This window comes from Somniosus microcephalus, chromosome 17, assembly GCF_052327205.1.
Source record: "Somniosus microcephalus isolate GS21.2 chromosome 17, FLI_Smic_1.0, whole genome shotgun sequence".
NCBI classification, from domain to species: domain Eukaryota; kingdom Metazoa; phylum Chordata; class Chondrichthyes; order Squaliformes; family Somniosidae; genus Somniosus; species Somniosus microcephalus.
Window position 1 is genome coordinate 26382314 of NC_141003.1, and position 15128 is coordinate 26397441.

Below are 15128 nucleotides of genomic sequence, written 5' to 3' on the forward strand. Positions count from 1 at the left end.
AATCTCCAACTGGTCAGTGCTAGAATGAAAGTCAGCTTGTAAAATGATGCATGATACTTTTAAACGAAGTGGAGGAACCATTCCTGTATCCACTTCAGTAAACTGAAATAAGCTCATTATGACAGGTTTGTTGAGAAAATATTGTGTGCCCATTATATACTCTTAATGCAATTCCTTCGTTAAAAAGAATGAACACTTGGCATGCAACCATAATTTGGAGAGTCATGCACACGAGACTAGGCATGTTGCTTTTGATCTTTTTTCAATACGGCCTGAACAAACAGAACAAACTAACTTGCGTCTTACACATCCTTACGATGTCCCACAGTGCTTTGGACATAGTCACTCATGGCTTGTGAGCTGGAATTAGCTCCTCCACAGTTCCTAGCTTCTCACCGTTTAGAAAATATTCTGATCACTCTTTCTTGGGTCCATAGTGGATGACCTCGCACTTCCCCACATTGAACTCCATCTGCTACAAGTTTGCCCATTCACTTAATCTATCAATGTCCCTTTGCTTTCTGCTCCCATCTACGCTACTTACTGTGTCATCTGACTTCGTGTCAGCAGCAAACTTGGATGTTTTTCTTATACATTCACGGGATGTGGGCGTCACTGGCAAGGCCAGCATTTATTGCTCATCCCTAAAACACCACCAGGTCCCACGAACAAGAAAATGAGGGAAATGATCAGCAAATATGTTTTGGTGGTAGTTATGGGGTGAATGTTTGTCAGGATACTGGGAAAACTCCCTGCTCTTGTCATAGGATCTTTTACAGGTTTTAACATCTCGTCCTCCAATGCACACTCCCTCAATACTGCAAAGGAACATTGTAACAGGAGTAGGCCATCCAGCCCCTCAATCCTGTTCCGCCATTCAATTAGATCATGGCTGATCTGTATCTTAACTCCATTTATCTGCCTTGGTTCCATATCCCTTAATACCCTTGCCTAACAAAAATCTATCAATTTCAGTTTTTAAATTTTCAGTTGACCTAACCTCAACACCTTTTTGGGAGAGAGTTTTCCAGATTTCCATTACCCTTTGTGTGATGTGTGAAGAAGTGCTTCCTATCATTACCCCTGAACAGCCTAGCTCTAATTTTGGTTATGCCACCTTATTCTGGACTCTTCACCAGAGGAAATAGTTTATCTATCCTATCCAATCCTTTACTCATCTTAAACACGTCTATTATATCACCCCTTAACCTTCTATACTTGAAGGAATACGATACTGTGCAACTTGACCTCAATTTAACAGTTTTAGCCCCAGTATCATTCTGGTGAAAGTGCACCCCCTCCAAGGCTAGGTGTGGTACCCAGATTGAATGCAGTATTCCAGATTCGGTCTAATCTATTTCAGAGCCTTATACAATTGTAGCATATCATCTCTTAGCCTTCATCCCCAGGAGGCTGGAATACAAACATTCCATTAGCCTTTTAAATATTTTTGTACCTGTCCACTAGTTATTAATGATTTCTGTACATGGACCCCTAAATCTCTACTCCTCCACAGTTCCTAGCTTCTCACCATTTAGAACATATTCTGATCTCTCTTTCTTGGGTCCATAGTGGATGACCTTGCACTTCCCCACATTGAACTCCATCTGCCACAGGTTTGCCAATTCACTTAATCTATCAATGTCCCTTTGCTTTCTGCTCCCATCGACACTACTGTGTCATCTGACTTCGTGTCGGCAGCAAACTTGGATTTTTTTTTTATACATTCACGGGATGTGGGCATTTATTGCTCATCCCTAATTGCCCTTGAGAAGGTGGTGGTGAGCCACCTTGAATACAACCTGTGTGGCTTGCTAGGCCATTTCAGAGGGCAGTTATTGCTGTGGGTCTGGAGTCACATTTAGGCCAGACCAGATAAGGACTGCAGATTTCCTGGATATTAATGACCCAGATGGGTTTTTAACTACAATTCGGTAGTTTCATGGTCACCATTACTGATGGGATTCAAACTCATATTTCCTGGATCATTAGTCCAGGCCTCTGGATTACTAATCTAGTAACATAACCACTAAGCTACCATACCCAGATATGTGGCTCTATTTCTTCATCTAATCTAAGTCATTTATAAATATAGTGAAAAGCTGAGCCCCAGTACAGATCCCTGGGGTCACTACTAATCACATCCTGCTAATAGAGTACATAGCCATTATCCCTACTGTCTCTGATCTCCTAACCAATTCCCTACCCATGTCAAAAGGTTGCCTTCAATTCCATGCACTTCCATTTTTCCATAACAGTCTAGATTATGTGCTCAAGTTCTGGAGTGGGGCTTGAATCCACAACCTCCTGATTCAGAGGCAAGAGTACTACCACTGGCGCAAGCTGACACTTGTATTACATCAGCTGCTTAACTCTGGGTGAATAAGTCACCAGACCCTGATGGCATGCACCCTAGCAAGGGAGAAGATGGCAGGGCCTCTGGCCATCATTTTTCAAGCCTAAAATATGCAAATTTTGCCATGGAAAGCCAATGATTATAAAAATTTGGCCACAACAGACTTCAGACCTTTGTTCAAGAAGGGTTGGAAAGAGAAACTGAGTAACCAGTTAGTCTGTGGGCAAATTTTTAGAATTCATAAATGCTCACAAATTTTATCTCCAATTAACAGTAGATGTGATGTACATGGATTTTCAGAAGTCATCAGATAAAGATCTCATTAGAGGCTTTAAATTCAGGTGTATGTAGCAGCATGAATAAAAAGTTGGCTGAGAGCAAACCGTGTTACAGGAAATGGGTGTTGCTTATACTGGAGAAGGTTTGAAAGTGGTGTAGCCTGGGGGTGGTACTTTGTCCACTCTTTCTTGTCATATATAGATGATTAGGACTTGAATATAAAGAACACATTTAATTTACTGCAACACAGAGGACTGTAAAAGACTTCAGTAAGATACAGACAGTTTAGCAGAATGGGCAGAGAGGTAGCAGATGCAATTTAATGTGAATTAAGTATGAGGCAAGACATTTTGAGAGGAAAGGTGTGGAAAGGGAGTATCACTCAATGTAAAGACACTGGGGTGTGAATGAACAGAAAGACCTACGAGGTCAAATAAATAATTCCCTGAAAGTGTGAATGTAGGCAGCTGAAGTCATAACAAAGGCTAAAGGCATTTTGGGTTTATAAATAGGGGTACAGGGTACAAGGGTAAATTTCCTCTGGTTGATGAGGGGGGGGTGGGTCTTCAATTTAAAGTTCTCAGCAAGAAGAGAAGTTAGGAGAAATTTCTTTACACAGGGTTGTTGGAGCATTGAATGCTCTGCCACTGAGCGTAGTTAGAGACCATGGCATCACTTAAGGAAAAATATTTGAAGCAATGGACGTACATAGGTGGGGAGAAGGGCGGTGGGGGGCTTAGTTTTAGACTGCTCCAGCAATGCGTGACATAGACGTAGACCCAGAATTTCCGATAGGAGGCTTCCTGCATGTGGACGCCTCCTACTTGAGGGCTTCCGCTCCTAGGCCTCTCCACAGTCGAAATGCGCAGGGCCCACGTCTCCCGGGGCGCAAGGCGTCCCTGGGAACAAATGGGGTGGGCCTGGCTAGCCAATGAAAGGGAATCTCGCTTCATACTTTTGACCTGTCAAAAGTATGAATGGAGATCACTTCCAAAAAGACACTAAAACATTAAATACATTTTTTAAAAATCATCACGTTTTTAAAGTTAAAATTACATTAAATTAAATATATTAAATTTAATTTTTTGAAAAAAATTAGTTTTTTACAGGGCTAAAAATATATATTTTTTTAAAGTATTTTAAAATGATAAAGGAGTGGAAACTTTTTATTTTAATTTTTTTAAACTGGGGGGCGGGGAAATTCGGTTGCTTTGCACCTCCCGTTAGCGGCGCTAATGGGGGGCGCAAAGCAACTAGCGCCCGGGCGCCGCCAACGCTTCCCGCGAAATTCAGCGGGAGGTTAGCGGTAGCGGTGCTGCGCTGCCGGCGATGACTTCATCGCCATGCGCAGCGCCTCAACCGCGATCTTCGGTAGAGCCTCCTGACTTACCACCAGACGCTATGTCCGACGGGGCTGGGAGTCCTACCTGTGGCCGGGGAGGCGCTATTTAAAGGCGAGGTGCGGGGTGGCCATTTTTGTAGCTGGCTGCCTGCCAGCACCTGCTTCCGCTCCCATCCCCGGCCTTCCCGCCCCCCCGGACCGGGGAGTGCCGGCTGCGCTCCATGAGCCTGGCACTTCTCTTGAGAGCTCTTTTGCTGGCATTCCTGATCCCCGGGGGCCCAGCCTGGCTGCGCAAGGCCCCTCCCCTTTAAGAAGGGGAGGAAGGCCTGCAATACCGTGGCGCGATGTGCCCTCGCAGCGCCCCAAGAGGGAGGCGGGGGCTTCCAGTAGCGCCCCGCTTCCCTCTTGGGGCGCTAAAAGCAGTGCCCTGGTGACGTTACCGCCCCAAAGGGGGTGCTAATAAATTTTTAGCCCTCATGCTGGTCAAAGCAGGCCTTACGCTGCTTTTACCAGGCGTGAGATTTCTAAGGGTTTTCAGCGGGCGGAGGTTGCAGAACTCTTTTTCCCCCCCCCCCCCGCAGAGGCCCTTCTCCAGAGGATTCTTGACAGATCGGAAATGCTGGTTTTCAGCGCATGCTCTTCGCATGCCTGAAACCGGCATTTCCAGTGTCCCTACGGGTGTATACACAGCGCGTACCCACCCATAGGCATCGGTAAATACGGGCCGTAATCTTCTCTTGTTCTATGATGCTATAGCTCCAAATTCAGAATTCGATGTTTGAAAATTTGGATTTACCGAAATGTCTTTTATCATTCAGTTATGAGATTTGTATTGCATGGATAAAATGTGATTAAGCCTAATACACCAATACAAAGACAAATTAAAATGCAGAGCTATTTTTGCTGCCAAAGGCGCAAATATTTTATTATCTCCTAATAATGTGAATTGGTCAGGTAAAAAAAAACAAAAAAAGACCGTAAGACAGTGCAAATTAATGATTTATTGTCACTGAGATGTTTTCTTATCATATTGGTGCATTCCAAATACTGGTACAATTCAAAGCTGAAAAATCTACACTACAGCAAGCCACCAAAAAAAATAAATTAGAGAAACTGTATAATACAAAGATTTCATGTATAAATATGACGACTTACGAATGGTACAAAAGTGACTCACAGCCGAACAAGTGCTGCACCTTTTTCTGAATCTGCATTTCAACCCAGCACATCAGACGTGGCATGTTGCTTTTGGTCTGTTTGTGTGATGGTGCATTTCTAGTTTTTAGCCTGAAGAATTTTAATGGACACTTGTTACCGTGGTGATGAGGTCCTCCAACAACAATGGGTCACAGGTATGTGGAAGTGATGAATTATTCTCTTCTACCTTACTGAAAACTTAAAACTTCAAAAATTAAAGTTTGTGTTGGCAAGGCATTATATAATATAGTAATAATTCAACCAAAAGTTGTGCAATATCTGGTTATTACACTTCAGGGTTAATTTGGAGTTTAGGCACTTGCCTCACTTTCTTTGTAAGCTATTCCTAAAATGTATTTTTAGATATCTTCTTGCTCCTTAACCCTCATGTTGTAAGACTAGTGATTTGCTATGGTGTAAATCTTATGATTTTTGTAATGTACAAGACGAGTGTGATTTTACCCATAAGTTCCTTAGTTTTTTTTTTAAACATGCAAAATATTTTGTTTTTCCAAAAGGTGAAAGAAATGTTGAGAGTTTAACTAGTGATTTGTCACAGGAAATTTACTGCCCCCGCCCTCCCACCCCCCACACACAAAATCAGCTTTTTTTTTAAATGTTGCTGTTCAACTATGCCTTTTAAAATGATGCAAAACAGAGTCCAGGGTTCAGCTGCTGTCCCTATAATTACTACAAAAACAAAATACTGTGGATGCTGGAAATCTGAAATAAAAGATTTTTTTAATTCCCTATAATTACTGCTGCTCTGCAGCTGATCCCAGCCTTTAACTTGCTGCTATCTTAACGGGTCTGGTTTGAGATAGCAGGTTTGCTTTCTGCTGCCGGAATGTAGCTTAACAGCAGTCAGCTGAAGCTTGCACTCAAATGTCCTGTGTGATTTCGGGGATAAATTTCCTGTGACGAATCACTAGCTAAACTCAGAGCATTTTTGCACTTTTTGGAACAATATAAAATATTCTGCACGTTTGAAATCTATTCAATTATTCATGAGTGTTTTTTTTGTTCTCGTCCCTTTTTATAATATTCAGAGCTCCAATTTTATGTGCAGTCATGTGATGGTTTTTATTCCTTTTAGCGCCAGGAAAATTTGGCAATCAAAAGGGCAAAGTGTGTAAATGTTACAACTAATAATTTTTTGTTGCAATTATAACTGCAATATGAAAGTGAATTTTACCTCATCTGCAACACAACAGAAACTGTCAGACACATCAATGCATTACACAACATCAATAATAAACAACAGCATGTGCATTATTGAGGAATACTTCTCCGATCTGCAGTGCCAGGCAAATCCTCTTATTCACCTCTACCTCCAATGCAAATGTTCCTTATTATTGCATAAATACAATAATTTTTTTAATGTTACCTCAATGAATTCCTCAGTCAGTTCACAGTTTTTACCATTTAGTTTAAAGTGTGTTTTTTTTTGGCTTGTATAAAAAAGGCTAGAAGATTCCAGGAAAACAAACTTTGTGAAGGATTATCCTTGTAAAATGGTGTGTTAACTGGACACGAGCAATGGAATGCAATACACTTCATTCTTTCTTCCTTATGCAGTTGTCGCTTGTACCTACTTTAAAACTTTCCGAATGAATTTGGTCCCCTCACTGAATTTTCACTGGTGGAAACAGTCCAAAGACACTACAGGTACTTTAAGGCATTGTCCCAGAGCATTTGTTTTTCGTATTTTCTTTTATCTTTCCGTTGCTAGTGCTCACCCTCTGTGGTCAGAGCCAAGCACAGGATACCTGAAGCTTGGGAAAACAAGTGTGCTGTAAGGTTTGGAATCTGAAAGACAGTGGAAATTACACAATAGAGGCAGAAAACGAGGCAGCAGTAAGTTGTGTAAACTTTAACCTTATGGAGCAAACTTTTATTTCAGCAGTAATATCTAGAATTGCATCAAAGAATTTTTGTTGACTAGCAGTGAACTACAGGAAACTTTCTGGTATCCGGCACTGACTGGACCGAGCTGTTCACAACCCTCTGAAGAAATTTCTCCTTATCTCAGTCCTAAATGGCTGACCGCATATCCTGTGACTATGCCCCCTAGTTCTAGACTCTCCTGCCAGTGGAAACAGCCTCTCAGGATCTACCCTGTCAAGTCCCTTCAATGAGATCAGCTCTCATTCTTCTAAACTCCAGAGAGTATCAGCCCATTCGACTCGATCTCTCCTCAAAGGACAATCAATCTAGTTAATCTTCGTTACACCCCATCTAAGGCAAGCATATCCTTCCTTGGGTATAGAGACCAAAACTAGAGGATAATGGCATTGAGTTAATGGGGTTTGGGGAGGAGTTGGGGGCGGGGTGGAGGTCACAGGTTGGACATCTATAGTGTACTGTCAATTTATCAAGCAACCACTATAATGTTATATAACAAGCATCTCTTACCCTGCAGGCCTCATAACTGGGATGGTCTAGAATTCTCGTATATCACATCACTGCTACTGTACTGTTGCTTTCTCTGTTTCCACATCAGTTGCACACCCCGGTGGATGAAAATGTATTGCTCCTAGATGAAACACAACACAGAGTAAGATTGCCACAGCTAATTGCAGAGCTGGGACAGATGGACGTAATAGTACAGGCCCTACTCCATTTCGGGATTTATAAATAGCTAAAAGGTGAACGAGTAGATTCCGTTAGGAGGAAAGCTTTGAGTTTACTATTATTTACTTGAAGCTTATATTTATATACACCAGTACACATTCTTTTATCTTTTCTGTGATTTTGGGAACTACCAGGATAATTTCATGCTCCCTCTGTGCTTATTACAGTTGTCTTTGTTACATCCTATTATTCTATCACAGTCTGCTCCGTAACTGAGAAACACAAATTTGGTTTAAGTGTGTGATACTGTGTTGTTCATAATTCTTCATGTGTTTTTAATAAATAAATAAATAAATTATATGTAATGTTAAACTTGCAAGTCATTGTTGTGTAACTGACTTGGAAATATCGTCAATCAGTAACAGTGCATTTAAAAATCATCTCGCGCCAAATGAAGTACAAAAAGACAGTTATCACACAAGATCACGTAAGAGGAAAACCCATGAGCAAGGCTGCAGATTTTTCTATTTTTATGGACACTGAAGGTGAGAGTCAAAGGAAATGCTAGCTTTTTTTAATCTTGTAATTGCACTTGTGCCAATCAAACTCTGAACTAGTTTGCCTGACTAGACAAATAGTTACACTGCTGGAGTAGAATATTGCAGCAATCTGCTTTCCCCGTAAAACTCCATCCATACACATCTGGAACCTACCTCTGTCTGAATCATTGATGTCCTGTAAGTACGCATTTCAGCCACCAGACCCAGGATATCTATGTACTCGTGCTCGTGGATGTGCTGCATAAGGCGGTCAAGAGCTATAAAGGTTCCTGTTCTTCCCACACCAGCACTAAACATGTCAAAAGTACATTAGTTAAATCAAATTCTTCTACACAGAGCTCTAACCGTGATGCAGATATTGATTGACTGCATATAGCCTTGATTGAGTAGTTATTGCATTAAGGCTATAAATAAAATTCTATACTCATTACAGCAAATGGATATGTAATGAAATTCCATGCATTTCTTGAATTGACATTGTTCAGTGTGAAATATTTCCATAATTTATTTTGCATATTTAGGAAGGGTGTCAAGGCCTTAGAGGGTGCAGAGTAGATTTACCAGAATGGTGCCAGGGTGTGGAGAGCAGAAAAGGTTAAGGGGGATTTGATTCCAAAGTGTATGGGGTTTTAATGCAGTAGATGGGGAGAAACTGTTTCCAGTGGCAGGAGTATCAGAAACCAGACGACATAGATTTAAGATCATTGGCAAAAATCCAGGGGCGAAATGAGAATTTTTTTTATGCAGCAAGTAGTAATGATCTGGAATTCACTGCCTGAAAGGGTGATGGTAGCAGATTCAGTCGTAACTTTCAAAAGGGAAATGTATATATACTTTAAAAGGAGAGAGTTGCTGGGTTATGGGGAAAGAGCAGGGGAGTGTGACTAATTGGAGAGCTCTTTCAAAGAGCTGGCACAGACGAGATGGCCCAAATGGCCGCCTCCTGTGCTGTATGATTCTGTGTTAAACGTGCGGAACTAAAGCTATCGTGGAAATTCAGCATCATTCCCCAATTGATGGCATCTAAAGATAAGGCAGTTAACCAGCATTCTGCAGCTTGTATTCTGACCATTACAAGCCTAAGACATTGGCCCGGATATTCGGATCCCTACGGGTGGAAACGCGCTGTGTACACACCCATAGGGACATCGGAAATGCCGGTTTCAGGCATGCACAGAGCATGCGCTGAAAAGTGGCATTTCCAATCTGTCAAGAATGCTCTTAAGAAATCGGACGCCTACCATGGAGAAGGGCCTCTGCGGGCGGAGAGTTCCACTTTCTGGAGACCCTCCGCCTGCAGAAAACCCTTACAATTCTTACGCCTGGTAAAAGCAGGATAAGAGTTGGAAAAAAATATTTTCGGTCATTTATCATTAAAAATACTTTTTAAAAGTTTATTTTTAGCACTGAAAAGAAAAAGAAAAAAAACGAATAATTTTTTTAAAATTAAATTTGTTTAAAATTTTTAATTTATTATAATTTCAACTAATTTTAAAAAGGTGATTTAAAAAAAAAAAAGTATTTAAAGTTTTACACTTTTTTCATTGATCTCCATTCATATATTTAACAGGTCTATTTGTCAAGCGTATGAAAGGAGATTCCCTTCTTTGGTCCCCATGGCCCACGTGATCCCTGGGATATGTGGGCCCTGTGCACTTGGAGTTCGAGAGGCCCAGCATCGGAACTATACGCACCTCGGGAAAGTGTGTAGTTTTTTTCCAGATCGGAGGCTTCCACATGTGGGAAGCCTCCGATCGGAAAATACGGCCCATTGAGATATGAAGGGGGTGGGTGAGATTCCTTGGAATACCGGTGTCCATTTTGTAATTAACACTTCACTAAGGTAATTGCATTCTTGCATCGCATGTTTTAAATCCTCAAATTCCTGTGACTTGAGGTTTTTAAAAAAAAAAAAATCAATTTCTTTCCATAATTAATTAAAAAGGAATTTCACACCAAACAGCTTGTTGGAGTTTAACCATCTTTTTCATGCAAAAGTACCATTAGACAAGAAGGTTTGAGTAGGTTAAAGGCATTCTGTATATTGTTTTGGCATGAGGCAAGCGCAGGTGCTGAAAACCAATACTGGTGTAGTTACCCCTCCCCTATATACAGGGGAGTCCCACGGAGTTTCTGCTTTGGCGTAATCGGGAAATTGGGCCATCCTCGTTGTTTCGATCTGGGGGGCAGAGCTAGTTTTGTGGACGGGGCCAGCTTTGGGCAAAATTATTTTTAAACCAGCGTTAAAGATCACAAACGAGATTTACGCTTTACATAACTAACGCTTGGGTTTCCGTGATCTTTTGCGTGGGTTTGGCCAGTTTCACCCAGATTGCACTGATGAAATGAGGATAAACTCTACCTATGCGTTTACTCTAAGAAGACTCTGCACTCTATTAAACCTGTTAAAATAATTGTCTGATCCTATAAGTACTGACTTAACCTAATAAATATTCTGCGACAAAATCTAATTTAAATGTTTCCTACATTCAGAGTTTAACGCAAATGGACTCGGGAGCAAGATATAAAGTTTATAAATTTACAAATGCTTGAATGTACTAAATTTTGAACTTGCACATTTTTCTTATTATGTACTGAACTTTTCATAATTTGAATAGATATCAACCTTTTCCTTTCAAGACTGTGGACCTTCATTTTATGGTACAGCACTGAAGCTTGATTGGGTTCTGTACCTCCACTTAAGATGTATTTAAAATGGATTCACTTGCATAATTCCAGGCACTCAATTCTTTTCTCTACCCTGCACTACCCCTGACAGCATGGCAGAGGTGCAGGAGAGATAAACCCTGAGCAGGTCACCTTGGCTGCTCTTCTGAACCTTCTCTTCTAAATCAGCACCAGTATGCCAATGGTAAGGATTTGGGAATAGGATCAGAGTCTGCACATGATGGGAAGAAAATAAAAATAACTTTCAAAAGAGAGTAGTCAAGGACTTCAGAAAGTGAGTTTTTTTACTAAAGTTATGAACCAGCTGAAGAACATGTTTACTTATCTAACCTTTCACTTCTTCATATTTTAAGTAGATAAAATGCAGTATCAAAAACTAAAATATTTGAGTAGCCAATGTCCGTATATAATATTCAGGAGTGAAAGCCCATCTTCCCTAAAAACTTGCACACATTATATTTAAAAAAAAAAAAAAAAAAATGAAGGGAGGGGTTCAGCAAAGCGTTTTTTTACACAGGTTTGTTAGGACAATGGAATGCCCCACTAGAAGCAGAATCCTAAAAAGGAAGTGTAAAACTGTATGAAAAAGAAACATTTAAAAGGATATGGTGAACAGACCAGGCAATAGGATTAGGTTCATAGTTCTTTCAGAGCACTGGCACTTGCATGATGGGCTGAATTACGTCCTGTGTTTAAAAAATGCCATCATTCACTGATGAAAGAAAGGAAACTTGCATTTACCTCTAGCATCTTTCACATCCTCTTGGATGTCCCAAGTTGCTTCACAGCCAATGAATTAATTTTGAATTGCAGTCACTTTTTATAGACAAACAGGGTGGCTAATTTACACACAGCAAAGTCTGACTAATAGCAAATAAATGAATGGCCAGTTAATCTGTTTTTGTGATACTGGTTGAGGGATGAATGTTGGCCAGGATACCGGGAGAACTCCCTGCTCCTCTTCAAATAGTGCCATGGAATTTCTTTTGCCCACCTGAATAGTTTAGCACATCTCCAGACTTAACTCAACAATGCCGCCAACTTGTACTGAAATAAACTATTCTGCACGTCTGAATTGGTCAGAGTTTTAAGTCTGAAATGTGATTGTATGTTAAATGATGTGGGCTCAAACTGTATTTTAATTATTTTCTTCTCCTTGGATTTTAAAGAAAATCCCCAGGGGAAAAAATGAAATTATGTATGTGATCTGGGACAGCTGGGAGCAGCGGATTAGACCAGCAGTCGTGCATTACCACTTATTCTGAATTTTAAATGTATTTCTTCTATTTAAGCAGGACTGAAGACTTGAGCGCCAGCCAATTGGATCACATTTTATTACATTATCAAATCTACTCACCTGCAGTGCACAACTATAGGGCCGGGTCTCTCCGCTGTCTGCTGCCTGATTAACTGTACAAACTGTAGGATGTTCTCTGCTGTGTCAGCAGTAGGGACACCATGATCAGGCCATGCCACATAATTGTAGTGAATCACTCTCTGAACTTCATCAGCCTGCACAGAGGATACATTTGAGGAGAACCATTACACCAAACTGCATGAATTAAATTTAACTAGATTGATAGATTAAGTGAATGGGCAAAACTGTGGCAAATGGATTTCAATGTAGGCAAATGTGACGTCATCCACTTTAGACCTAAAAAGGATAGAAAAGGGTACGTACTTTCTAAATGGTGAAAAAACAGTGGAGGTCCAAAGAGACGGGTCCAGGTACAGAAAATAATCAAAGGCTAATGGCATGCTGGCCTTATTATCTAGGGGACTAGAATACAAAGGGGTAGAAGTTATGCTACAGCTATACAAAGCCCTGGTTAGACCACACCTGGAGTACTGTGAGCAGTTCTGGGCACCACACCTTAGGAAGGATATACTGGCCTTGGAGGGAGTGCAGCGTAGGATTACCAGAATGGTACCTGGACTTCAAGGGTTAAATTACGAGGAGAGATTACACAAACTATGGTTGTATTCCCTGGAATTTAGAAGGTTAAGGGGTGATTTGATCGAAGTTTTCAAGATATTAAGGGGAACAGATAGGGTAGATAGAGAGAAACTATTTCTGCTAGTTGGGGAGTCGAGGACTAGGGGACATAGTCTAAAAATTAGAGCCAGATCTTTCGGGAGTGAAATTAGGAAACACTTCCACCCACAAAGGGTGGTAGAAGTTTGGAACTCTCGTCCCCAAATGGCAATTGATGCTCGATCAATTAATTTTAAATCCGAGATTGATAGATTTTTGTTAACCAAAGGTATTAAGGGATACGGGGGGGCAAAGATGGGTATATGGAGTTGGGTCACAAATCAGCCATGATCTCATTGAATGGTGGAACGGGCTCAAGGAGCTAAATGGCCTACTCCTGTTCCTATAACTAAGCAGGATGTATTGCGCTCAAAATGACCTACCACCCAGTAATCACTTCCAACATCTTTTTTACATGACGTTTCAGATGGAAAATCATGGGCTGCGTGCCTGCCATCTTTGGCTGTGTACTTCCTGGGAGAATGGAATCAGTCCTGGTACCCAGATACAGGAGCAAGCTGAATTGGGGAATTCAGTTAATTTAACACTTTTATGATGTAAACTGTGCAAAAAGCATTTTACAGCATGCCACCAATAGTTGCCAAGAAAGCAACCAACATAGATTTAAAAACGAGGAATGTCTAAGAAAAGCACTGGAATTCTCTGAGTAACTAATTTAACAGGACAAGGTCTGTGAATATTATGTACTTGGATTTTGAAAAGGCATTTGATAAAGTTCTCATGTGAAGCTTTTAAGATTTAAAGAGAAGGAAAGCCTGGTGAGTGCTTTATAAGCAGTATAAGTTTTTTTTTTTTAAATCATCGACCCTGCAACAGATACCAATAGTTTATACACCTATTTTCAGGTTGTCTTTCACATGATGATCTACCCATGTTTAGCTTGGACATTGATCAACAACCAATCCAGTCAAAAGAGCTGACGACTCTATCCGTGAATACAACTACCACTGTAGCCTGTCAGTGGAGAGTCACAAAGGGGAAAGTGGTCATGGGACTAAATTGGTATCTCCTGACAGATAAGTGCTCCAATTAAAACAAAATGCTGACAAGGGAGTAAAATTAAACTTCATAATGATTTCAGACCCATGGCATTGATGTATAATTATCTAGCTGGAGTGAAAATTGGTCTTTCAATATAAAGCAACGATAACTGGAAAAGACTCTGGGGCAAGAAGGGTTGTTCTGGGTCTGTGCTATTCACACTGATCAGGCACTGCATGGAGGAGGGTACATCCAGTAATATAAATTTGCTCCTAACACAAAGCTTTGTGGTCAGGCGCCTAGTATAGGGAGACAACTTTCAAAAGGTTTTAGAAGCTATACCAATAACCACCTAACCGTAATCTCCCTTTTTAGGTGGAGGAGTTGGCACTTGCTGGGGTATGGTACCGAAAGGGACCAGTTGCCCCCCTCCCTAAGGGCACTGAGGCCAATCAAATGCCGCTGCTCCTGTCCTAGCTGAAGTGAGATAACATGGCACAGACCAGGTTTCAAAAGGTGGAACCTTGGCTCCACTCCTGCTTTGATATAATTGCCAACAATCTCCCGTTGAGGGGGAAAATAATCACTTATCTGAACAAGTGACCCATCACCATTTCCTTCACTTTGACATAAGAAAGGATTTACAGGAAAGCTGATACTAAACAGCTTACGTAGCGGACGTTGAATTCCCTGATGATCCATTCAGACTGGTAAGATTCCTCCGACTGATCGGGCTGCTCTGATTCAAAGACCATTTCAACAGTGATGTCTCCATAACCAACAGGCTGTTTGTTAAAAGGCCAATAATGGTCACATTTTACCTGCCAAAAAAAAATCAATTATTTGTTACTTTTCTATAAACACAATTAATATGCTGGCCATTAGCCAATTGCTAGTTTGTGAATTGTTGTAAGTCTGTTGCATACTTAGTCTGTAAGTTTTACGTAGTAATATTTGCAACCTGCATCAGTGGTCTGATCCTACTGCATATCCCCACAAATCTGCACCCAAACTCTGAGAAGTCTTGAGTTTTTGCTAATGTGTTACCACTGAATAGATTTAGTATTAGGATAGGCCAGGGGGGTGATTTAGGAC

At 40.9% G+C, this 15128-nt stretch overlaps 1 protein-coding gene across 3 annotated transcripts in view; it reads right to left on the reverse strand.

The window, feature by feature from the left end:
- Positions 1-4958: 4958 nt before the first annotated feature.
- The window catches only part of ptpro (protein tyrosine phosphatase receptor type O), a 202106-nt gene continuing 191936 nt past the window's right edge, over positions 4959-15128 (reverse strand). For 2 of the 3 annotated variants that reach the window (XM_086010114.1, XM_086010111.1), the window contains 5 exons: positions 14705-14854; positions 12354-12508; positions 8462-8597; positions 7590-7710; positions 4959-6983 (listed from right to left, as the gene is read on the reverse strand). In XM_086010114.1, coding sequence (XP_085866240.1) covers positions 7600-7710; positions 8462-8597; positions 12354-12508; positions 14705-14854 — 552 coding nt within the window. In that variant the 3' untranslated portion in view covers positions 4959-6983; positions 7590-7599. The remainder of the gene's footprint in view (positions 6984-7589; positions 7711-8461; positions 8598-12353; positions 12509-14704; positions 14855-15128) is intronic. The other variant, XM_086010113.1, reaches the window with a different exon arrangement.